The sequence below is a fragment of the Ambystoma mexicanum genome, chromosome 2q, assembly GCF_040938575.1.
Source record: "Ambystoma mexicanum isolate Mex_15411 chromosome 2q, UKY_AmexF1_1, whole genome shotgun sequence".
Taxonomy (NCBI): domain Eukaryota; kingdom Metazoa; phylum Chordata; class Amphibia; order Caudata; family Ambystomatidae; genus Ambystoma; species Ambystoma mexicanum.
Window position 1 is genome coordinate 1,186,180,283 of NC_090924.1, and position 27,527 is coordinate 1,186,207,809.

The 27,527-nt window shown below is 40.7% G+C and overlaps 1 protein-coding gene across 1 annotated transcript in view; it reads left to right on the forward strand.

The window, feature by feature from the left end:
• MALRD1 (MAM and LDL receptor class A domain containing 1) overlaps positions 1-27,527 on the forward strand; it is a 3,359,462-nt gene that overhangs the window by 2,455,176 nt on the left and 876,759 nt on the right. The window contains exon 36 of the mRNA XM_069646615.1: positions 17,945-18,146. Coding sequence (XP_069502716.1) covers positions 17,945-18,146 — 202 coding nt within the window. The remainder of the gene's footprint in view (positions 1-17,944; positions 18,147-27,527) is intronic.

Below are 27,527 nucleotides of genomic sequence, written 5' to 3' on the forward strand. Positions count from 1 at the left end.
GGAGGATTGCTTGTTTGTAGTCTTTAGTTGGAGATGAAGTGTTCTTTATTTGCAGGTGACAGTGATGATTTGCATGTAGTCTCAGCAGCTTGATTTGTTGATCACAAGGCTTTGAGATTAGGGGTGTACCATGGGTTTAAGTGGGCTTGTGGTTTGGGTTTCTGTGTCCTTAACTTCTCTATGGCAAGAAGCAGTGTATGGTTATAAAGTTAATCCATAGATTTAGAGTCATTAGGTTGATGTGCATTCAGTATAGGTTGCAGCAATGGGAGCATGTTGGCAGGATTTATGTTGCAGGCGTTTTCTTGATAGTGTGGCTGATCAATTTCAACCACAAACTTAGACCAAGCATCCACCTTCTGGGATGCTCAACATGCAATGGAACTGACCATGGATGTTTTACTGCAGTACTCATGGATGGGTGAGAAGAACACCAGCCAACTGTACTAAACATTTGATGACATATGATGTCTTGAGGAAAGCACTTACCATGCACACATGGAAATCACCTGCCTCCCATACCATGCCACCTGCCAGCAGATGGAGAGGCCACTGGTGACATCTTCAAATGGATTTATATACATATGTGACAAGCTCAATGCGCTTGTTTCCAATTATCAATAATGAAGGTAGTCTTCTGGTCCAAAGATTTCTATTATTTCTTGAACACCAAACATATATTTTTATGGTATATATGACTACAAGTGTCACTCAGTACGCAATGATTCCTTCAATGGTCCTAAACCTCTTTAACCATTGCCAAACATTGTCATTTGTGCCAACTCTTGTCAACACATGTTTCAACCCCTCTGGTCTTACTCAAGGCAACGTTCTAACAGTATCCCAAGTACTTGATAGTATCCCAAATACTTGATATTTGAAAAATGAGTCATCAACACCTGACTAACTTTGTCAATCAACCAAAAAGAAAAATGTCAGAACATATGTATCCAATGATACCCACATATTATTGTGAGGCAGAGAAAATGTATTATCGAATCACACAGTCAATGAATGTTTGTGACATTATGTTGAAAAATGAAACAACACCAGACACATATACATCATCACCAGGAACATTCCAAAAAAAAAAAGAAAATAATCATTCATTAGACAATTTGTTATCAGTAAAACATGCTTCCTTATCCTAACAAAATAAACCATCCCCACCATATATAATGCTTTTAAGCATTCTGAATTATGATTGTAAAGGATAAGCAGCCTCTTATTATCCCCATTAGCTATATACATACGAATATTCTGGGAGACTCATTTGTAAGCTGTAACCCCTATTCTTTTGCATACATTGTAATAATGTGCCTAACATTTGGACATGTGACTAAGTTTTCACACATACTTAAAATGGGATACATTTCTCAAATTGAAGTGTGATCAACTCAATTGATGATAATTCATGTTCTACTCATAACCTGATCAAAGTAATAAAGCACACTGAAATCATCTTCATATCTAGTTGCATGACATTCTTACTATATGTTGTAATCAAAAATTAACATACGGCTCATTTAGTTAACTATTTACTCTTTTTGATTGATAACTCCATTCAATTTGTTATGGTACACACCCTGTTAATGTGAGTTAAACCCATGACATTTCAGTTGTCAATACCCAATTAATCTGCTTTATATATTATTCTAACGTACATTTCCTTATAGACTCACCAAACAATATTGTACATAGACTGACCTGTGAAGAAATAACCTAAAATGTCCCTTTTGGGACTTCCAGTCCACTGAAAGTGCAGAACAGATGCTCAAACAGTAATAGATATTGGCCTATAGTGATAAAACATCAAGTAAGATATTTGTGTATGTTATTGTGATGGTTTCATCGGGTTTGAAACGCAATGGGGGCACTTTCACTAGTCTATCCTCTTCCAACATGGCATCTCAACCAGGTCACAGAAGCATGCTAGTGTCTACCTCAGTGGATATGACGAGACTTCCGAATGAAGTCACGGCCGCTGTTGGGGAAGTAAACAGTATTTACGGATTGCAGACGAACAACGCAGCACGTAGCTACTCTACTAGAGACTGCAAGACGCTCTGAGTTCGCTTCAGGGTATTTACAAATACTTTGTTCTAAACCACTTTCTGCCTTCTCTTACTCTCTAACCCCTTTTTGGATCCTCAGAAGTTGTCTTCCGAGTGGAACCCGGACTCAGGGACCATTCGATATCAGATCTCATATCCGATTGGCGGGATTATTCCCCGCTCTATCAAGGTCCTTTCACTGGCATCGCAGGTAGGTTTAGTTTGTTTTTCTTGGCAGCTCTTAGGTGCAGTTGACCCGCATTGGTGCTAATTCTTTTGTAATCAAAAATTATTGTTTCTGTAGATTTGATTATGGAGACGCTGGATTGGAGGAACTACAAATCCTGCAATCCTTCACACTGATCTCTACAGTATCAGCTTAGACTTCCAGGTTAGCGGTTCTTCTCTCTTTCATCTGTTTGTTTCTGGTCTTGCTGAATTTCCTTCTGATTTAGGACTCTTCTCATTCTTTGATATTAGAACTACAAGAGAGACAAGCTCCTGCTGGATTATGTTTTTCTGCAGCAATCTAATTACCTCTTCTTCCTCTTCAATCTAGGGTAAGGACTTTTAGGTTTAACAGGGTCTATATTCTATCATTTCTAATCTTCAGCTTAGAGGTAATTATTTTTACTTTTGTATCCAGTTGAGCGGGATGGTGGAACTCACATCATCCATCCCAGGGACTGGAAATCATGGCAATCTCATCTCTAAACGTGGCTTTGAGCAATACAGGACCCGCGCTCTCTAGCAGCTCAGTCCAGGGTTTTTTTCCCCCATGAGGGTTTCCCTGGGGCTTCCTTTGTGATTGAGCCAATACAGTGTTGGGTCACGCAGGTTGTCTCAGGGGATTCTTATTAACCCCTTTTCTGTATTACTGCATCAATAGAGTCTTCCAGGAAGAATAGGTAGGAGAGTTTGTGGGCATATCCAGTATATTGTATCTGTAACTTAGAATTCGGAAACCAGATTGGATCCTCATTAGTGTTTGATGTTTGACCACAGTTATTTTGATATTAAATTTTATAAGCTTACCCTCAACCTTGACCAGTAAAGTTGATATTTATTGTGTTATCATTTGTCAGTTCAGTATCCCAGTCCACTTCTGAAATATGATGACCTATAATGATTGAGAGTAATAATATATCGATTACCTCTCACAATATGAAAAGCTACACTTACAAAACATGTTACTAAGTGCTCCATGGTTTGTACCTTAAGCCACAACTGAGGTCCTATACCGTTCCAAAGAGCCTGCCTAGATCCGGCATCCGCGAACAAATTTTCACAGGTGACATTTTGACAACCATTTAAATAGGAAAATCGCGTATCACATGGGTCTCCACCAGTGGATGAAGCGATCATCTGATTGTGACGTGATTTAAAGACAGAGTACTATATTTAGTGTGCCCAATGTTCACCTATTTAGCAATCCAGATCTAATTTAATAAATAATACTGGAGATCTCTGGCACAGATCGTTGTTCATGTTACTACATTTAGAAGTATTCTCGTACATTTTCAAAGAGATTGAATTTTAGGGAGAAATTCAGCTTTGGAAAAGATATAGACGATGTATTGCTAGTGTGGAATGGTACTGTGGAGAGATTTAGCAGATTTATTGAATACCTGAATAATAACACTTTTGGCATTTAATTTACAAGACATGCAGATAAAAGATCTATAGATTTCCTTGATTTAACAATATATATGTCAGCAGGACGATTAGCAATCAGAAACTATAGGAAACCAACTGAGGTAAATTCTACATTATTTGCCAGTAGCTGCCATAAAAGATCAACTATCACTAACATTCCAGTAGGCAAATTCTATAGAGCAAAAAGGAATTGCAGCATGTCAGAGAGATATTAACTAGTATGTGATCTGCTTACTCAAGATTTGGGGCTATGGGTAGACAAAAGGATGTGTACATAAGGCATCAGAGAAGGCGCAAGACATTCTGAGAGAGGATATGATTAAACCTAAAGACACACACCAGGCCCCACAAGAAGCAGAGGTGACATTTGTGACTTGATATTCACATGAGAGTGATCACATGTATCAGATGGTACTACCAAATTGACAATTATTACTGTGAATAACGATTTGAGAAAATATATAGGGGATAAACCAAGATTAAGGATGGCATCATGGATAACCAGAGGATTTGGACACCTCACAACCAAAAGTTACATTTACTTTTAGGAGACTACGACTTACTGTGCATTCAGGAGACCTGGCTCCACCAGAAGCAGTGTTTAGACGTATATTTGCTATTCCTCAGCCCGGCCACAAAAGACCCCAAAGGTCGACCAACATCAGACCATTTAACTGCAATTAAATCCAGGAGTGCCATCAACTTGATGGAGGTCGCTTTTGACAACCTGTTTGCACAGGAGATTAAAGTGAGTTGGTCTCGTCCTACTGGAGAGCCCAACCAGGCAGATGCTCACCGCTTGGCAATCATAAATCTGTGTAGGAACATGTGCGCTATTACAAATGCCGCTTTCTTGAATCTGGTGGCATCTCTGATTGACTAAGCACATGCAATTTACAACGAGTCCGATATCGTCTTATGTGGTAATCAGAATGCCAGGTGTCTGATCATCGAGGATGTAACATCAAATGTTTCTTCACATCAAAGTCCTGTGATGCTGAGAGGAGTGGCTTGACAATCCCTTATTGCTTGTCATGCATATGCTGAATGGACCAATGTTGGAGGACATGCCCCCCTGTGCAACCTGGGCAAGAGAACGCCCTCATAGATTATATATTTGTTTCCAGGAGCTTTTCACCACATGTCTCATCATTTAAAATCATCAAACACTTTAGAGTGATCATGACTTGTTGACAATGACCTGGGCATCTGAAGCTGGCATTGAAAGACATGAAATGACTGTCTCCATCATTGAATGCAATATAGGACTCATCTGAGAATCTCAAAGGATTCAATCAATCTACGACCCCTTTGATTCTCGCATGGCCATCCGTTAAGAGGGTCAGTGACAGAGGGTGACTCGGTAGACTAAACGCCCACCCTGAATTGATTCTACTCTAGTACTCAGGGGAAATCACACAGTGGCAGAGTCACTCTGCACCCCTATGACAACACCCGATTTACAAAGAGGAAAGAAATGAGGAGGATAAACTGAAGAGACAGGATCACAAATAACTCAGATGATCTCCTCCAAGCAAAAACCGCATCCAGGAACTACAAAAACTTGCTGCATGCACACAGGCTGAAGATATACCAGCAGGACTCCGAAGCCATGTTCAAAACAATTTGTGGGAGGAGAACACGCGATTTTTGGTCTTTGGTGAAAATGTGCTCAGGAAACGTAACGCTACTGCAGATCAACAGTGTCCCGTAGGAAGCATGGGTTATCCACTTTTGAGATCTTTACGAAGAGAAGAGAGACCCTAGCTCTTTTGAAATAAGTAAGGAAACAGAGCTATGGGACATTCCTTACACTATCAAGGACATAATGGGCAAATTTTAAAGCAAATCCGGAATCATGGGTTCCTTCATTCACCTCATGATCACGCTAATAGTCCAGAACCATTCTCTTCCAGAGTCTTCAAGAAAAAACTATTGTGGTCCTGATTTTCAAGAAGAGCGACAGGGGGATCACAAGAACTATTGCCCGGTCACCCCCTTCTTGATGTAATCATTAAGGTTTTTGGCTCAGTGCTCCTGATGAGACTAAACAAATGGTCTGAACGAGTGTAACTTAATGACCCATTCTAAACCAGTTTTGTCGGTGGCATTGAAATGGGGGTGAACAACCTGATACTAAAAGGGAGACTATGGGGGAACAACTCAAGGATCCATTTGGCTTTTGTTGACCTCATCCAGGCCTTCAACCAGGTGGGCCAGTTTAGACTTTGGAATAACTGAAATAATCAAACTGCCCAAGATCCATCCTAGATCATTTGGTCTTGCTTTACTGCAACACCAGCTTGAGGTTACAACTGAACAAGACAGGCCTCTTGTCACAGGCCTCTTGTCATCCAGGCCTTCAACCGGGTGGGCCAGTTTAGACTTTGGAATAACTGAAATAATCAAACTGCCCAAGATCCAACCTAGATCATTTGGTCTTGCTTTACTGCAACACCAGCTTGAGGGTACAACTGAACAAGACAGGCCTCTTGTCACAGGAAATAAAAACAACCAAAACAAGGTTGCCCATTGTCTCCAGCCCTCTTCAACCTTTTCTTGGCTAATCTCAACCTGAAAATGGACACAGTAAGTAGCTTCTCTCCACACATAGGCATGGTGCATCTAAGCTGCCTCCTGTATGCAGACAACCTTGTTTTAATAGACCAGACACCAGACAGCCAGCAGCGCCAGTTGGACTGTCTGAAAACAAATAAGTTGAGGAGAATAATTTACAGATTAACTCAGAAAAGTCTTAAGATTTAAATGTTGGACACATAAAAAAACGAAAATCGAAACCTGTGTGGTGGTTTGTCAAAACACAAATTGAGCAGGTTAAGCCATTCAAGTACTGATACAAGCACTGATACAAGAATGTTTGCACCATAAAGCAACAGCACTGGCAACACAAGCAAAAATCTTGTACAGGACATTTGGCTGCTTCTCAATGGTCCAGATAGTGGATTTCTATAAAGTGTAAACCATTCCAACTGTGACATACAACTCTGAAGCAATGTTGATGCTACCTATTGAAGTCTGATCAACCCTGGAAGGAATGTTCTGGAAAACTCTCTTGCGCGTCCCGATGTCTATCCCGGTTCAGATTTCTGCACAGAGAGTTTGGCCTTTTATCATTAAATGCAACAGTGGAATGGAAGATGTTGGCCCTATTTAGGAAATGCCTAATGGGCTCTAACATTACCACTATTGAACTTATGTATAAGGAAATTGTCAAGGGGCCTAACAGTGTACTGAAGGACTGAGTTGACACTAACCGACATAAACTGAAGGACCTCAGATTGACGGAACAATAGCTAAAAACAAACCCATTCAAAGTTAAAACCAAGTTGGGGGAGCATGAGTGGATCGCCACCCTTGACGTAGCATGTTCTTACAAACTGTACTATCATCTGGGTCATGATGTTAGGGCGAGCTTCCATAGTACCTTGTTAAATACCAGAGCAAACATCACAGGGTCCAATACTTCCGGATTAGAATGAACTTGTTATTAGCTAATGAGATAATTACATCAAGATTGCCAATGGCTGTTCCGAAAGTCATCCAATGTCGTTTGTGCTTGAAGAAAGGACTAGTAGAAACTCTAAAGCATCTATTATTGTTCTGCCCAGGGTTGACCAATGAAAGAATGATTCATTGTGGCGAGTTGATAAAAAAAACGTTATATCCTTGGCCCCTAAAGACTGGTGGCACCTCCTTACAAGCAGGGAAAAGGGGCGGCAGTGTTATTTATGGATGAGATCTTTACCTAGCAAGGATGTAAGGTCTAACTGTGCTAACTTTGGACTTCTTCCTGCCTTCCTTTCCCAAAGTTGTGGTTTTCCTATTCTTTCTTTTTTAATAAGGAAACGTTTTGATTTAATTTGTGTTGATGTCTGATTGCTTTCTTCCCTGGGTCCTCTTTCTTTTCCTGTATCGTACTTTGGTTGTGGAAGCAATCACCAGGATAGCTGTAATTTTGCAAACAACTGTAAAAATTCATGCAAATGAATACAAAATGTTTTTTTTTTAAAGAAAGGAAATTTTAAAACTTGTCCAGCTTCAATTTACTGCTGCAGTTGCAGCTGGAATTGTCTGCTCTGTGCTGCCTCAAACATCAGCCATGGTGTCACATGTAAAAAAGTAATAACTAAATACAGAGCAGTAATGATGTCATTATTTTTTACAGCTCAGTGCTAATATCACAACTAGCCTGTAATAAGATAATTATTTACAGGCTTTTAAACAGATATTGCAACTTGCTATTGCGTATATGAAAATAATGATAACAGAGGAAGTTGCAAATAAATTAGCAGATATAACTTATTTTTTCAAATTACTTTAATTTAAATGTTGGAGAGAGTGCTGTAATGAAATTCACAGTGCATAATTCAGAATAGATAAAGTGTGCATACAGTAAAGATGAACAATGCTAATATGTTGCACAGTTTTCTTGTTTCTACTCTATTGTTTTAACATACTAGATCATGTTTCAAAATGGTTTGATATGATGGAAGTAGACACTGAAAGACTAAAGCTGTACATGTTTGAAAATGAAGCTTGCGATAGAGCAGGCTATGATTCACAGCAGAATCACACTCTTAGAAATGAAAATATATCTGAACTGTTGACCTGAAATCAGATGGTTGGATTGAGGGTTGTGGATATGATGTTGAACACCTCCATAGCTGCTTGAATGCAGCCAACAAGAGTGAGTTAAGATATATCGGTGGGAAGAGAAGAAGGGAGCCTTAGTGTCCCTCGCCCAATGTCCATAGAATCATGTGGTGTTTGCGGGTGGGTCAGACATGATATTCGGGAACACTGCCATGCTTTTTCATACCCAGTAGGGAATGGAAGTTGAAAGTAAAATATGTTATTTTATTTAATACATTTGTTGGTAGTGGCCAAACCCGTAGGTATCACAATGCTAGAGTAGGTTACAGTACAGATAATACATTGAACAGTGGTAAAACAGTAGTAAGGCATATTTGTTAACCATATGTAAACCATCTTGGTATTTCACATGACCTTGTTTTCTTTAACAACAGGTGGTGATAGTGTATGTACTTTGTGCTTTGAAGTGGAATCAGGTGTTACCAATGTGTCGTCTCATGGTGAACATTTAGCAAATGAGTATTCATTGTGAAAATAATAATTTAGGATATGTTATTAGAATATCTTTGCAATTTGCTATCAAATAAATATTTGAAGATCTAAAGGCTCTATTTAAAAAAAAAAACACACAATTTATCTTTTCCAGAAAAAAACACTATTTGGCTTTTTCCAGAATTACACAAGATGACAGGATTTGTCATCTGACAATACCACCACAGTTGAAGCACAGGTCGGGCCTTGTGCCCTGGTCCCTATGGATCCTGATACGGTTGATTCCAAGTTCACTGTGAAGGTTTATTTGTAAAGTAGAATGATCGTTCAATGATTGGGGTGTTGTGTATATGTTATATATAGGCAAGTGTTACCTGGCATTTAATAAGAGCATGTGCCTAAAACTTTGGATCGAGGACTTTCCTCAAATTATGCTCTTCTTTTTCAATTTGTGGACTCAAATCTTGTCCAATGCTTGCCAGACAAATGTTTGTAGTATACAAATAAGAATTGAAGAGTCCTGTACGTAAGATTTAACTAAGCTAGCTCATGGTTTCAATATGCCATCCAAGTATTCTGATAGGTTTTCCGAGACTCAACCAATACCACTTAAAATCGGACTTCCCTCAGGTATGGATTGGTAGTTTTTATGGATCTTAGGTAGTAAGTACATAGTTGGAGTTATTGGGTTTTTAATATGTAATCAAGATGGTGCCCGCCAGCCTCGCATTTTGGAAAAAGCCAATGCGTATGACCGAAGAAGTAAGTTACGAGCATTACTTTAGCTTTCTGCTTCTTTATTTGTTCCCCTGTTCTAATGGCCCAACATATATGCAGAAGGGATTATTTACTTGAAACTTATGAATGAAACCCGTACAATCCTAATCCGTGCAAGAATTAACTGATAAAGGATTTACCGTGATGAAGCAGAAGCATGACTTAGCCATTTACAAGTACGATTTTGCTTTCCTGAGTCCTGATATGCCTCTCTGTCCAACTGGACCACTATATACACGGACGGGATGATTTATTTGAGATGGGAGGACTTTTTTGAAACTTACTGCCCTAAACCATACATTTCCAATGTTGTGCAATCTTTGCTCAATACATAATTTATCTTGATGAAGGTAGCACTGGGACTAATGGGTTTTCTTTCTATCCATCATGGCATCAGATTCTATATAGATGGGATTAAACCCAATACAAGTCCGAAATCACTAAAACTAATACTCTCGGCGAGGGTAAGCTAACTAATCATTGTGACATAGTTATAACCAGCAGCATTAGATCTGAATAATTGTGACTAACAAGTTTATAATTCTTTTTTTGTCTTGTGTTCATGTTGTTTGTTCATGTCGCCCCTTTTTCTCCCTGCCCTGGTTTTCACCATGTGTTCTTTGCTTTATTGACTATATCGATGATGTGCTCTTCACTTACCCCGTTTTATCCTTCCCAATGCCAACCCTTACTTCTCTGTCTGGCGCACAATTTGTTTTTGCTTTGGTTCTGCACATGAATATGGGACAATATGTATGTGCCTTTCATTTTATGAATTCTACTGATAACTGTTCAGCATTGGACATGACCATATGTGAACCGAAACACCATGAACCTGTGTTTGTTTCTGATTTATGTTGCTTCAATGTTTTACACTAGAATTATATGGATGTACAAGGAATGTATTAGCCCTGATTTGAAAAAGGCCAGGAAGGACCGAAACATGTGTTATCACCTAAGGGCCAACCTATTAATAAAATAGTTTTTCATCTTATTGGGCGCAATGTCCTGGACATGTTCCTCTTTTTTACATTACTGTTTATGACGGGTTCTTTTCCGGCTTACCCTCAATCCAGTGACCTGCGACCAGACCTGAAATTGAGCATGTGGAATTAGGGGTATCCTATCCCTATCCCACAGTTGATTAAGATACTCCCAATAACACAGACTTGTTCAGTTATAAGTGTTGAATTATGAGTTGCCGATCAGACCAGCTGTACCCATAAGGCTGGCTTACATATGAAATCATTCTCACCAGGGAGGGGTTGCATCCAATGAATATGCAAATTAGTGAATACATATGTTATAATAGCCTATTTAAAATAAAGTGTACGTTAACATTGGGCAAGTGAGAAACTCATGTTCGTTTTAACTTCAGCATTGTTTGCCTGATTTAAAAAAACACAGATTGATCCGAATTTAACAGAAAACAGAGATTCATATGCAAGTAACAATGACTGGTTTAGTATTAAATTCACATCATTCAATAACTCTGTTATACACCATGTATCCAAATCCAGAATATCCTTGTAAACCTGAAAATATAATTTTCATAAAAACAAGTTTGCTTGCCAAGAATTATGAGAAAAAATAAATATTCCAGTCCAATGTTTATACACCATTAATGTGTAGAGATCTAGCTCCCATCTGATGCACCCCTTATGACACAGAAAAATCAATGGGCCAATGAAAGTTAGCAGGACTTATCTGGGGGTATGCATAAGTGAATAGTAAAGGGAACTTTTCACATGCTCTGCCCAATCCCGAATTGCTGCATCTAATCACACTGAAGGTTTTGAGTTTGCTGGGTATTTAAACATGAACACATTTGAAGTAGGGCTGGGTGTTTCACCTTAAACACATTGGAAGAAGGGAGATCTTTGGGCCGAAAATAGACAAGCAGGAGAGCCTGTCTGACAGGAGAAAAGCGGATTGGGATTGCAAGAAGAAATATCTGATGGAAAATACCCTTAAGGGGGGCTTTTCTCGATGAGACAGAATACAGAGGCCTTTCCCAAGACAGAACCATATTACCTGAGAAAAATGTTGGTATCCAATAGACAGAAAGAACTTACATGGAGGTACTGCCTGAAGACAATTGATGTGCTACCTGAAATGGGTCTTCAAAAGTCAAACCAAAAGTGACTACACTGATTCCAGAATACTTAGGCAACTGTCCCAAGAATTAGTTAAATTTCAGATAGAAATGAAACATATTTTGGTAGAACCCTCTTTACAAGCTATGTCACTCAAAGGGCCATTTAATAATTGAGCTTTTATGTTGCTTGTTATGTCGCAGATCAGCCTCTAAAAGCTGGACCAGGATTTGAACCCATGATGCTCTGTGCTGCCTTGCTTGCATTGAATTCATCTTCACCTCACTGAGGAGGCTCAACAACGCTGAAACACATCTCTGGGGTTGCTGATGGGACTATTGTTCAGAAGAAAATTGCCTAGCATTTTGGTGCTGACTGCCCTTGTGGGCGGGATCAAACTGATATGCAAATGGTTATTTCTGCACTGCCAACAGTGCAATGAGCAGAAATGTGGTTGTAGAGTGGGACGAATAATTCAGAACAGATTATTTGAAGCATGTTGCTCCTCAGTAGAGGGGATCTTAATTCCCACTTAGCACATAACTATGAGAGTTACTATTCTGGTGGCATTTGTAAACTTCAAATATAAGCCATTCCTGAGTTTAAGGTGTGGTTGCTAGTATCACTCATTCTCATTAAAGCCACACCAAATAAATATCATACATATGTCAGCACCTTGAGACCAGCTCAGCCGTAGAGGGTTTATGAGTATTCTGGTCAGACAGGGCATGAGACTGAATTGCTATGCCTCTCCTTTAATTCTTTTTGTGGCCAGGCACCAACTCTCTCCACCTAGGCAGCCTCCCACCAGGAGCAAACCTATGAGACAGGAATCAAGGGCCCAACTATCCCAAAAGGACTAGTCTCACACCAGGGTGCTGCATACCAAAAGGCCCTTTGATGCTATTGACAAGGTAAGGGGTGTGAGGAGCCAGGAATGAGATGTGACAGAGGACTCAATGCAGAGGAGGTTTTTCCCTAACTCAACTAACAAATAAAGGGTCTGTCCTTTGTCAAAATGTCCAACAATATATGCACTATGTCCCTAATCCTATTCTGGCCCTCACAGTCTAAAACTGATTCTCAGGTCTAATGGGCAGTGTTTAGACTCAAATCCGAACAAAAGAGTAAATGCAAACAAAAAGGTTCAAAGCAGAAATGTTCATACTTCTCGAGATAATTCCTGTACCCAGATTTCTCTCCTTCTTTAACAAACAACTCAGAATCCTAAGGGATTCTCTTCACCATTAATATCGATTTCAAAGGTGTGCCTGTTCTTTAAGATTTTCACAATTCACAAACTCAACAACAGGTACCCTCCTTGTGTTTCATACCACTAATACACACACTTGCACAGGCTGGGTGTATAACCCTTTCAGGGCTTCATGCAATCTTTCCAAAACACTTCTCACCTGGTATGCCTTCAGGCCACAACTTTTACACAATTATTTGTACAGTTTTATCTTCAATGTGTGTACTCTCCTGCCAGGACTTTTGCACATTTAGTTGTAAGCATTTACCGTCATCTGGGATACTCTCTACCAGAACTTTTCATACATTTACCGGTTCATACATTTACTTGTAAGGATTTACCTTGACCTAGTGTATTCTCCTGCCAGGACTTTCCGATATTTATTTATACGTTTTCAGTTTCACCTGGTGTATTCTGCTGGCAGGATTTTCAAACATGTATTTGTAAGTATTTTTCCTTTTATCCATGAAGCGACTTTGGCCCAGTGTTGGCGTATCATTCCTGCTTTTACTGCATTCATCTCAACAATGGTTCTCTCTTGTGTCTCGTGAGAATAGGTCAAGGGCAACCTGCTTGCCTTGGAAACAAGACGACACAGAGTAACACAGGTTCGATCCCCGGGACCGCACTTAGAAACCTCAGGATATTAAGCGCGTTATAAATAACCTATCATATCATCATCATGTACAACATGGTTTTTCCCCCAGTTCATTTTCATTTTCTCAGGTTTCTTTTCCTTTCTTAAAGTGTGGGTTCAGCGAACATTTTGTGTTACAGCTTTCAGGTATGTTAAACTTCTCAATACTTTCAGTTCACACTCTCGAGCAGTGTACACTTTCAGGCAGCCCGGTAACCCTGTTGACTTCCCTGGGCTTACCGAGTGCTGTTAGTGTTTCCCATGCTTCTCTGCTCACTTCCATCTCTCGTTGCTGGTTTGGTGTGCGCCCTGCCAACAGTTGTACCTTCACTGACTCAGTAGATGGTTACTCCTGCCTCTTGCTAATGGGCGATGAGTTGTCTTGCTTCCTCTGCTGCTTTGGCTCTACTTTGTCTCCCGCAGTGTTAACTCCCTCACTATGTTGGTGCATTTGTGCAGGACACTCCAGCCTCTGCAGCTCTCTGGACTCCTTCTAATCCTCAGCTACTGTGGCAGCAGTTTTAAACTTCTCAGAATGATTGGAGAGTTTCCGAAGACTAGACCAGTCTGTGGGCTTACTGTTCTTTGTGATCCTCATTGCTCAATTTTTCTTCCTCGTCCCAGTGGAGATCATGTCATCATTTATGTGATGTTAAGGGAATTGGTATGAGATCTCCCTGAGGATCACTTTCCCCAGGTGGTCCTCCCTCATATAGCAGCCCCCAGGGTCAGTATCAGGAAGCAGCTGCTGTCCCCTGGCCACATGGGAAGAGTCTACCCCAGGGAAATTAGTGCTGACATCCTCAAATGCATTACAAGGGGGCAGATTTCATGTAGACAGAAGGAGCTTAGCATAGTTGTAGGAAGATTCCACCATCTTGTTTCACTAAAATCACTGTTCATTCATGTTACCTCCACTTCTTTTAACACAAAGAACCTTGGGCAAAGACCACGTTTCTTAAAAACAGGGAATGGACCCCTTAAACTAGGCTTGCTTTAGTCCAATCACCTGTGAGGTTTTGCTTATGAAAGAGGGGGTCTACGACTGTTTCTCTGATTCAAGTTTGGACTTCAAGAAATGAACCCCTTAAGTGCTAAGGTGGAGTATTCTCAACCTTTTTGTGTAAACTTGATTAAACAGTTAAGGTAAATAATTCACTTGTTATTTTATTGATAGATTTGACCTTTCGAAAGCCCTCAGTCATTAAGTTGAAGACGGAGCAGTCCAAAGAAGAAGAAAGCTCTGCTTCCTACCCACTCACAGGTCATGTTGGGTTAACTCTTGATGAGGACCCGGACCTGCCACTCTGTTCGGATTCTGCTCTCCCAGCCAAGGGAGTTTTGGTGCAGACTCACCATATCTCAGTGCGCCTGGAGTGGGACTCAGCACATCTGAAGGACCAGTTCAGCCAAATTGCCCTGTTCTGCTACATCACACTGCTCAAACCACCTTCAAATCATGATCGCTGCACTCGAACTAGACAGTCTTGCTGGTGCTGATATATTTGTCATTTCATCAAACTCAAACTACTGTTGCTTTGCACCTGTCAAATCAGCTCACTGCTGCATTGTGCCAAGTGAAGCACATCACCAACCTACGCCCCGCTGCGGACCAAACTCAAACCTCGGCTTCTTCAACCCCACCATTTGAGCACAAAGATCACTGCATCAAACTGACAGACATCTACTCGAAAGTGCTGGATCATTGCATCACTTGCCGACCCGAGCCAGCGGTGATCGATGTCTTGAATTGGCTCAAGTCCCAATCCTACCCTGGTGAACCATATGAACAGCCCAACCTGAACCCCACACTCAAACTGGACTGAGCTCCCGATTCAGACCAACTAGATGCCAGCTCTCCACTTGATACAGCCCGACTCACTCCAGAACCTGGTTCGGCCCGCAGCACAGCACAGCTTGAAACTGGTTCGATGCTGTCCATGTTCACAAGAACAGTGGAAATATAAGTGACAACTGATCACTCTTTGGGCCCTAAAGACTGGTTAGGTCTCTTTTGCACCATTTATCATTGAAAAACATGGGCATCATTATGAGTTGCGTGGTGTGGGTTAAATGCAGCTGTATTACCATATACTGCTACTTTACCACACCACCCAACTATGAGGTGGGTGGAAAGCTGGAGGTTTCTGCCCATATACTTAGCTCATCCCCAGAGCTGAGCCTTAGTGCACCCATCGTCCACCACTGCTGGCCATGCCCCTCCTCCCACCTCCAATCTTTTAGCTGGGTCTGTGGCTCAGACAAATAATGCATCTCCAGAAGGTGTCTCTGTTAAACCTCATGGTCAAAGCTTCAAGTCCTGGAAGATCCTGGTAGATCCACTCATCATTTCATCATTTTCAGGTCGAAGAAATGGGTATCATAGAGTTATTTGGTATTAGTACCAGGATACCCCTGTGGAGTTCAACGTGCGCTCTGCCAAAACATCTGTTATTTTATGTATTTTTTCAAATAGCTTCATTTTCATAGTTTCAAAGTTGAAACACACGCTTTCACAGACTTCTTGCATCAACAGAGAAGGGCTTAACATGACGATTTGACCAATACAAACCCAATGCAAACCCTCTTCACAGCAATTCCGAAATTTGACATGCAAATTTACTCCCAAGAATTTATAAACACTGAAAGTATTCTGGATATGGATGTCTTTCTAGAGATGTTTATGTATTTATTTGTACATGATTTAAAATAAACTTTACAAAAGTCATAGCCAAGTGAACAAAACACCTTAACATTTTGTCATGAAATCAACCAGCCATAAAATATTGCAAATATTAAACAGCCCTCTATATTATATTTCATCACTTGTTTCATAAAATTCAAACATATAATAGAGAATTAAGGAAGAATTCATGAGTATTATATAATAAACATTTAAAATAATTGCTATTATGGATTAGGGTTTATAAAACATGCAGTGTTGCAAAAACCTTGCCAGTTGTAATGCCACGGAATTCCCATTCAATATGTTATTCCATAAATTCTCAGTATCAATGCAAGCTATGCTATAGACACATTTTCCAAAGTGTGTAATATGCAGCGATAATAACAATGGACAGATTAATAGCAGGTGATGTACATTTTATTTCGTATTTACGTTTTTATAAAATCTACTAAATGCTAATTTTGGGTGTATGTGATACCTAACGCATACAATCTAATGTGTTGAAAGCACATTTAACCTAAAATGCATGCAGTATTCCTAAACATAACAGTCTGGAAATGTTCTCAAGTATTCTTCCAAAACCCCCGCCTTTTTGTGGCCAATACTTAGGTGTTTATACAATAGCAAATTAAGCATCTTTTTTCTTGCGGAGATCCAATCTCTCAGTCGGTTAATTTCCTTATCCTTAGCACGGTTAGTAAGTACAAGTTCCACTCTAACATCCATTTAACTTAATAGGTCAGAGCAGTGAATGGTCCATGAACTTACTCAGCCTATTTCCCTGGTGTAACCCAAAATGACGAAATATGCATGGAGTAAATATCAGGGTGAACTTAAAAACCTATAGTACAGGGCCCACTGTTTCCACCAGACTCTGCTCCTCATAGACTGCAGACCCAGTTTGTGATGAATAGGTGCTATAGAAACACTTGTGGGATATAAAATAGGACTCTGCACCACAGTATAGCTTCAAATCAATAAAGTTCATCCAATAGCCACAATGGTAAAATCTCCTGACCGCATTAGATTTCGGGACCACCTTCCCAAGGTACATTATTAAACCAGGACCATAGAAAATGTTCCAAATGTTGCATCCACCTTAGCCATTGTGTCGCCAACTTCACTGCTTTTTGCTTTAAAATGTTTGATACCTATTTTAGTGGGATGTGATAAAATTGGGTAGTACAGGTCATGTTTTCATTAAAAGCCAACATTCTCTTATGTGTTTACGTAATAATTAACATTGTTTTTCTTATCCGTTTTACAGAGTTTCGCAACCACTGTTTTTTTCGGATTAATCCTTAGTTTATTTTCTCCAATAAATATAACAACGGCATTTATTATTCTTTGCAAACTGATTGGTGTGGATTCTAGAGATGTTCGGAACATACAAAGCATCATGAGCTTTGATGATGAATAGAGGCACGTCATTCTCTGAACATGTTTCACACACATAAGCCGAGTGACTGTGCAACAGTGACAAGAAAGAATGCAGCGATAGCACCTGACACATTCACATTTCAATACAATTAAAAGCCACACCACAATGTACCAAACATGTTTTTAAATCTATTTTGTTTCGTTATGGCTGTCAAGATTCTAAATTACGCGAAAACTCTTTAAAATGCTTGCTCTTTCAAATTGTTATTACTGAAACCTTTTTCTCACACTTAATTATAGGTGTACACGGTAGAAGACTATGGATTGAATCTGCTTGTGTGGTCACAAAACGGGAACAAAGGTGAAGGGTGGATGTATGCGAGCCTGATTCTCTCGAGCAACAGTGCCTTTCGAGTGGCATTCGATGTGGAGGTGGGCGTGGACGACAGTGCCTATGTTGCCTTAGATGACATTACTTTTACCCCTGAATGTCCATCTGGAGGTATGTAGACTGCCTGTGTATATACTATTTCTCTGCAATAGCTGGTACAATGTACAGCAAACCTGTACAGCACCGTACTGTAATACAAAGCAGAAACCATACATTGCTGCCATAGAAAATAGAAAAGCAAATGATTTAAATAAAACGTTGAACCTGCCGGTCTGCTCTGGGACCAGGACCCGGTAAAGCTGATCATTGAACCTCAAGACAGGTCCTTAAATGTGGCAGGTTTTTAGACAGAAAGGTAAATGCTCGCTATACAAGATTGGCAAAAGGGGACCCGAGTGGATGGGGTGTGGAGCTGGAGTAGGTGATGGTATGAGGCTTTGAGGGAACGTAGCTTGGAATATACTTGGTTACAATATTAGTGCATTTTGATTGGACATTTTACCACACGTTTCTTTTTTTTAATTTATTTTTTACATTTCTCTTTTCAATCCCTGGTAGAATTGAGCACCTGTTGCAAATACCGTATAAGTACTGCTTGGCCGCATTACTTTGTTGCTGGGACTGTGGATTTGAACTTTCTCTTCAACAAACTTACAAATCACACCCACTGCATGATCCGCCTCCTGACGTCCCCTACAAATTGTGAACGCTTGCGCACCTGCTTATGCGCACCTGTTGCAAGTACTGTTTAAGTACCACTTGGCCGCTTAGTCGCAGAGTTGCGGTCAGCGGCAAGGTGCTCTTTCCTACCTTTACTATTCAACTGGGGACCACTGGCTAACACTACATTGACTGAGGCGGTGAGGCTCGCCTCGTGATAACTGTCTATTACGTAACTACTAACTGCATGCAAACTCAATTTTACTCTTGTACGCCAATTTATCTGAACACACCTCTACACATGGCGTCAGCTGAACGTATTAAAGGGACCCACTCCTCCCACAAGGCAATCACCCTGACTCCAGTCTCCTCTCATAAAGACATTTGTGGGTTTTGCTGTCCTCGCTTCAACAGCGTGGCGACCCCACTGCCAAGGCAGTGCGAGAATATTTTATCACCCCAAATAATTATGAGATGCAACAGTGTCCAAATTGGCCAATGGGAGAGAGTCCCTTTTTAACGGTAGAACTTTTAGATATTGAGTTAGCCACACATAGAGGGACAGATCAGACCATCTTACACTGCCACAATCATCCGGGGACTCGCACAATCAGGCTATTGACACAGGTTTGAACATAAGCAGAGCTTGTTCCGACATTTCGATATATGCAAGTCAATGTGAATCACCTATTTCAATACACAGTGAACAATCTGATTATCATGACAGATGTTCCATGGACTCGTCCTCTTACTCTGCTTCTGTGACGTATGCACAGCCTACACCACGCAAACGCATATCCCTGTCCGCCCAAAATAAAAATGTAATTAGCACCTCCATTATAGAAATGACACTATCTGCCATTAACACCACGATCAATAGCTTGTATAAATTGTTTGAGTCCCTGGATGAAAAAGCATCTCTCCAATCCTCTCAAATCTTACAAATCTCAGAGTGGATAGCTTCCAGGATGATGGATGCTCCAATTCCAGAAGTCATTTCACGTGATTCATCAACAATATGCCTTGATAAATCTTCTGTTTCACACCTGGGATCATTCGCTGCCTCCAGCATTCCTTCTGCTCTCCCCTTATTTCCACAGATCATTCGTCCTGTGGTGGAAATAGCTAGGTGTAATGTAGAGGAGGCAGCAAATGACTCTTGGACAAACATTGATCCACCGCAGGTGGCTTTCCAGTTTGACCCACCAAAAATCCAGCCTGATACAGCGGTCAGGCAGAATACTCAGAAGGAGAAGCAGCCTGTCCGTAAAAAATAAAAATAAAACAGCCAACATTTCAGACAAAGAAACCCAAAAATGTGCTACAAATCTCTAAAAACAAGCACTAAACCCTTTTTTTGTGCTAGTACTGCTACCCAGAAGTCAACAGACACTTTAGGTCCCTTACCAACATCCCAAGCAACTAATTTAGTGTTGACTAACAATGCCCCTGTCCATACGACTCAGGTTTTCCTGACTCACTACGCTCCCTTGAATGACCTCATAAAGGCCATTGAACATGCTGATAATTTAGCTACTACAAAGGTTCCTTGTAGTACCACAAAAATCTTGTTGCAGGAGGTCTCATCAGTAGCCAAGATAGCCACTGGTAGGGAGACAGTCTTGGTGGACATGATTTGAGAAATCAAAAAGGCTGTAGATGCCTATTTGGAAACTTGTATACAATCAGCGCTACCTAAGCCTCCCATACAATCAATAATACCAGGCTTTAAGCCGTTTTCTTCTTCACAATCTCATACATTACCAGTGTGCCCTCCCGAGCTAGCTCCTGTACCGGTTAATGTTAATCCCAGTGAACAGTCTGACGTGTCCTTGGTCCCCCAGACTCTGCCTATCAATAGAACCATCCACCAGTCTAACGTAGTTCTTCACTCAGATCAAAAATTCGTGGATCACAAGGCGCCTAGCCTTCATAACACGCAGCACTCTCGTTTTCGCACTTTGAGTATGAAATGTCAAGAAGCGCCTTTTGTTAAATATGATCTGAATAGAACAAGTGTGCTCAATATCTTTAATGAATTTCTTGACCTTGAGGATATCACTTCCTCAGACATAGACCAGGTGGAATTTTTATCTGATTATACTTGCTCCATTGTTAGATTGTGGATTCCCTCGGGTGTGGTTCTAAACACCATCTGGAAGTCGAAGATGGATCTTTTCAAAATGGGTTTCCTCATAGCTCAAGACCCAGACCGTCACCAAGGCAGAGATACAACTGTAAGTGTGGTGCCATCGTGTGCCACCTGCTATCCCCTCTGTAGTTCCATTGCACATCCTTCATCTCTTCCTCATTCAAAGATAGCATAACCATCAACTTATGTTAAACTCCATTCTTTTGCCCTGGCCAGTTGGAACACTCGGGGAAATCTACATCTTCAAACATTTGCTGACAACAAAATAGACTCATTTGATAGTCTAGCATTGCAGGAAAAGTGGTTAACATTGACCCCATTATGGGATGTCCACGAAATGTCCCTTTTTCCAGCGAAGGCTTCTGTAAAAGATATACCAACCTCTGGCCTTTTGGTTGCAGTAAAAAAGAGTTCTGGGTTGTCCATCAAATCGTGGACAACCTTTAGTAATTTTCTTCAATTAGTCAGATTCTCCACACACCACCAGACCATTGCCTCTTCAACATTTATCACAATCCGGCTGGCATTACGGATGATGCTTTTTATAAAGCCTTAACCAACTTGTTGGATGTGATATCCATGGTCTCTGACGTTACAACTACTATAATAGTAGGAGATCTTAATATAGATTGTATAAATAATAAGCCGGGGCCTAAGCAGCGTGATGCAGCTAGATGGATGACTCTCATGGCTGATAGAAACTTTAGCATGCAAACGATTCTCTCCCAGGTGATGTACCAGCAAAACACACTTGGCGCAGAGGCTCCTCATCAAGCATCATTGATTACATCTGTATAGATGCCATATTGTATCCGATTATTGATAGATTTGAGATCATTACTCAACATCAAAGCGATCACAATATGCTGTTGTTAAGTTGGACATTGCCTCTTTACAAAACACAACCGTTGATGCAATGGTCTAAGTAGACTTTACTGGTTAACATCTCTAAAACTCGTTTCCGTTGGTCGGAGTCCAATCTACTTGCCTTAAACAATGTTCTTGACTCTCATCAGGCCAAAGGACTCACTCTTGACTATACACAAACACAAAATCAGCACAAGAAAGCCATCATTTCTTCAGGTCCTATGGCCTTTAAGCATAGACATTCATATGACCAAGAAATAAGACAAAGGCGAGCTGGTTACAGAAGGGAGCGAAAAGACATTTCAAAACTTCTAAAGCATGATCAAGCAAGGGCCTTTAAGTCGGCTAAATGCAAATATCACAACTGGATACGAGCCAGAAAAGCGCTAATGTTCCAGAAAGACAGCGAATATTTTCTCACAGCTTTGATTAATAAAAATATTGCTGAAACGTGGGCCTTGTTAAATAACTGCACTTATGGAAAGGAGCCCATCGCCCAGATTAACCGCCTAAAAGAACATCAGCGGCTACAACATTTTTCTGAACTGTATGCCGATTCAAAATTTGACAACTACATATATGCACAGTGATCCACCTTTTTGTGTTCATTAGAATGCTTGGAAGTAATAATTGAGGACCTTATTAAGAAATCCAGCTCATCATGTGCTGCTGGTCCTGACGGCTTACATAATGTCATGTTTAAGCCACATTCTAACCTTTGGGTGACCATCCTGCATAAAATCTCTTGATATATTTTACTAACCCGTATCCCCGGTCTCTTGGTGTACACTGTTAATCATACCCATTTTATGTTAAAAGTATTGAAAATGTGATTAATTTCAGCTGAATCATTACAAATAAGGGTGCCTGCCCTCTTTGTCTCCTCAACAAGTCTTGCTGATGAAAGATGTGTGCATGGCTAGCACTGTCTGAGCAGCAAGCCTGCAAATGATGAGGTTTTAAGTTCATACATTATGTACGTGCAAAGAAAACATTTGCCTCCCAAAATCTCACAAGAAAATACTTAAAAATATCTGCCAATTAACTTCACAAATCAGGCGTGTCTCTAGTAAGTAGTGTTAGTGGTGGTGGGTGGGTGGACACAGGAAACACTAGTGACACCCACACCAAATGACAGATTTAGAATTAAATGGAATATTGAATGAATTTAACATTTCTGTGGGACGCGATCCAGGACACACTGCAATGTAAAAGTGATATGATTTTGAACATTATGACTCATTTTTGAAGTGCAACATAATTCACAGTTTCTTTCTTGGCACTATGTTTGGAGCAACACTTTTGCCTTTTAAACCATGAATGAATTCGACGTGTTCTATAGCACACACTGAACGTAAACACTTGTTAGTGGCAACAATTATGGAAACCATGCATAGTGATCTACAGCAATGTGCTTTTATTCATATTATCTGGTCATGCGGGGGAAAAGAGGGAGTTTGAGCCCTGCTTTGCTGGTTCCCATGTTGATATCAACTGCACATCACTAAACGGTGTACGTGGATTAAAAGTGGACATGTGCTGTTCGTATGAGTTGAAACTCCCCAGATGCTTCTACCATAACTATTTGAAAAGCTGACAAAGTCACACAAATAGCATGTACATCTACATCAAAATAGAAAAACAAGTATTATCTGCAAAGACTGCCACGTGATACTTGCTGCAAATACTGTAACCATTCAGCTGGGCTTAGTCAGTGCTATTCTGTGCTTTCAGCCTTAACCATATATTTAATGAGCAGGACCCCGAAAAAGATGTAACAGTTGTCCCACAGTCCGTGCAAAATATTGAAATATGAGGATTCCCCTTATTTAGCTGATTTCAACACTCCTTAATTTCAACTCCTGCACAGTCCCTAACTGACAGACCAACGTTCCTGTTCAGTGTCTTGCTCTTCCCTGATCAACTGCCATTGCTGTCTGAAAAAGTCACAGGCATTCATTCATGTGTTTGTTTTCCAGTAGATGAATATCCCAAATGCTGTTCCTCTCTGATCTCTGAATCCTAAATGTGGTCACCCAAGCATACATAACTTTGCAAACAAATTACAACATAAACCATGCAATGACAAAGTTCTATTCTACTTTTCTGGAAATCTCACTATCTCTGGAGGCATTTGTAGGACCCGGATTTACAGCATCACAAGACTATATCTGACAAATCTTCCTACTTTTCAAACCCAATGCCATCTCTTTATATATCAACCCAGCAAAATGTCAAATGCCCTTCAAGTTTTGCTTGTATCTCCCAAGCCAATATCCTTTCCTGCATCCCTCTTTGCTCTGCACCTGTAAGCATTTCACTCTCTCCCCACCATCCTTCTGTTCACCACCTCTCACTCTAGCCCTTCTACTCTTCAATTCTCCTCCCCTAAATCTGCTAATGAATTAGCATTCATCCTTCGCAGCACCAAATCATACTCTAATCCTACAGACCTATTTGTTACCCAAACGGTCAAAGACATAGGGCCTCATTACAAGGTTGGAGGTAGCCTTGCCGGTAAGACTGGCAAGGCTACCTCCAAACTTTCAACAGAGACCGGCACCCATGAATGTGCAATTACTGGGGTATTCTGGCCCCACCAGACCCGGTAATTGCCCTTTCGCGGGTGCCAGAAACGGGTGATCACCATTCCCATTGAGCTCCATAGGGCCTGTAGCACTGGCACGGTTCATTACCGTGCTGGTGCTACAGGCAAGATGTGCTTGTGGGTGCCTTTCATTCCACCAGGTCAGGCCTGATAAGCGTATCGCTACCGTTGAATCCGGACCGGCAAGCTCATAATTAGGCCCATAGTCTCAATCACCTTCCCATAACTCTTTGAGGTTTATCACCACTCTCTCTGCTGTACTCTTCCCTGCCTCCTTCAAATTAGCAACTGGCCATCCATTTTGAAGAAACACTTTGCTGTGCCACATTTACTGACAAATTATTGCCCAGTTTCTTCCCTTCCCCATTAACCAAAGGTCCTTGAATAGGTGGTCTTCAAATGGATCACTAAGTACATTAAGGATAATGGCTTTGGAAATCCAGTTCAAGCTGCCTTCAGTACTAAACACTCCAATTAGACTGCACTCATGCATGTCTCCAACTTTCTGTCTGATGCTCACCACTCCAAACCCTCTTCTATACTTATCGTTTTCGACATTGTTGCTACTTTCGACATGTTGACCAATCCCCTCTCCTCCTCACTTTCCAGGACCTTGGGTTTCAGAAATCTGCTTATGCCTGGACCTAGTTCTAGCTAGACTGTTGCTCCTTTAAAACTCCTGGAACTCACAACCCTCTGACCCCACCCCTTTTCCTGTCATTGTCCCCCGAGCATCAGTCCTTGGACTTCCTATTTTCATCCTCTATACCCATGTACTAGGAAGTCTTATCTCATCATGTGGCATTCATTGTCACTTCTTTGTTGACAACACTCAAACAATGTTCGACTTTCCCTCCTTGACCCCAGCTAGCTCAAAACAGATTACGAAATGGAGCACCACAATCTGTCATTTGATGGCTTCCCCTTTCTCATTTGGTACTCTTCAAAAATTGAAGTAATCTTTCTCCAAGGCCATTCCTACTCTCTCCTCTCCCACTTAATTCCCCTATTGTTTTGCTTCTGCAGCCAAGTTCACAATCTTGGGCTCTTTTTTAAAAGAGAGCTCTGACTGCAAAAATGTGTCAATACCATTGATGGTGAGGCTCATATTAACCTTCACAGCATTCAGGAAATGCATCAGTTCTTCCTGTCACCTCTACAAATACACTAATCTTCACCCTTGTGTTCTGCAACCTCCACTACATGTTACAGCTACTCCTTGATCTTCCTCTCTACTCCCTCCTTCACCCAAATAAACTCGTCAACTTTGCTACTCACAGTCCCTTGAACTTACTGAGATCCCCCCCCCACCCCACCTCTGCATATTTTCTCTATGTTGGCTGGATCTCCATGCACAATTGAAAAATGTCAAGAACCTTCTCCAGTGCTACTAAGCTATAAATGGTCTTTCCCCTCAGTACCTTTCTGACTGTATCATGTTCTACTTACCACCTCATTCCCTCTGCTCCTGCTGTGCTCTCAACCTTACGTTACTCTGCCCAGTGTGCCTCCTCTCGATTCTCCTCATTCACCCTGTTATCCCTGCTGCATTGCAATCGTCTGGATTTTTTAAAACTAAGCTCATAAGTCACGCATTTGCTAAAGAGGGAGCTCCCCTGTCAACAACTCCCGCACTACCTGACCTCACCTCTCCCTCAGGTGTTTACGCAATAATGTAATGATGTGAATATGTATACTTTTACAGTAGTCCACTTTAATATGATGCACTTGCCCCACTTGGTTAATGGCATTTCTGTAAATCACCTGTTCCTTATATATTTATTTTTTGGGGGTTTTTTTGTTCACGGTTTATGTGCCACTTTGTTCACACCCTCATAATGAATTGTACTCATCCTTGTGCTATTAAACAGGCACCCATCAGGGGAATGCATCCGCCTGCATAAATGTGTTATTGTAAGTCACTTCAAATTCAAAATTGGCATCCCTGTTCTTCAAATAAATACAAATACACAAATACAGATACTATACTCTAAGAGACGCAAGCATGAAATAAGCACACCACCGGCCTTCTCAACTGCGTGCGTGAACCTTTGAATAACATTCTGATACTACTTTATTAGCCCCATCTCTCCTGCACATCAGGAAGGAACCGAAAAACCTGATGTTGAAGGAACGACTGTCAGAGATGTGCACCCATATTTATGCAATGAATTGGAGAGCATGGACAATAATCATGCATTTCGTGGAATGTATTTTACAATGCTTGAACGCACAGGCAGAAGTGACAAATCAGCTGCGAGTTCTACAGTGCACAGCAGGACAAACATGCCTTGCTCTGTTCATTCTGGTTGACATTGACAGGGTGTTACTGAAAGGTTTACACTTGTGAGGGCTCAGTTCCTTAACATTGACAACTTTACATCAGAGCTTGGAGCAGTTTGGTGGATCATAATTGGCCCTTTATTTTTGAATAGTGCAGATACATGTGAGCAGACATCTTTCAAGCTGGCTCATGTTCGTGTAGAACTTAAAGGCTACAAGTAGATACATGGATTTTACAGTTACATGATAGGATTCATATCATCCAATTTAAGTACATTTTAAATATACATTGCTGCCTATTCTTCCAGTACCATGTGTGGCACTTCGAGCCAGTCCTGATTTTATTTTCTAAATGCATGCTGGAACTTGTAGTTTTGTTTTCGCCAATTCAACGATGGGCCTACAAGTCCCCAGCATACAGTGGGATACAAAAAAACCGAACTGGTTCCAGACATCACTCAAATAACTGGGAAACCTGAGAGCTATTAATATAGGACAAGAGAATGTCTGATTAACAGAAACATTTTTGTTTGAAAACAACCAGAATGGAGGCCTGAAATACACTACATATGTGCATAATTACTAGTCAAACTAAAGCAAACCAGCTTCTCGTGGTGTGATATTACTGTCTACAATTTTCTTGGAACATGTTGGATGCTTCCATTGTCTGAGAAGGAAAAGCTGCATGCGTTTGTGGTTTAAGTGCATAGGAAACTGCATTGGTAACAATGACAATATTTGGGTTTCCAGCCTTCTACATAGGTAGAATTCAATAAGTGGATTCTGCTTAACCCTTCAAAAAGGCACTTTCATTGTACGCCAATGTCTTTATCAAGCAAAAGAAACATCCAACAAGGTTTTCCCCTGTCACCTTTATTTTTTGCCCTTTACTTTGAACCTTTCACATAGTCTTCATCAGGCA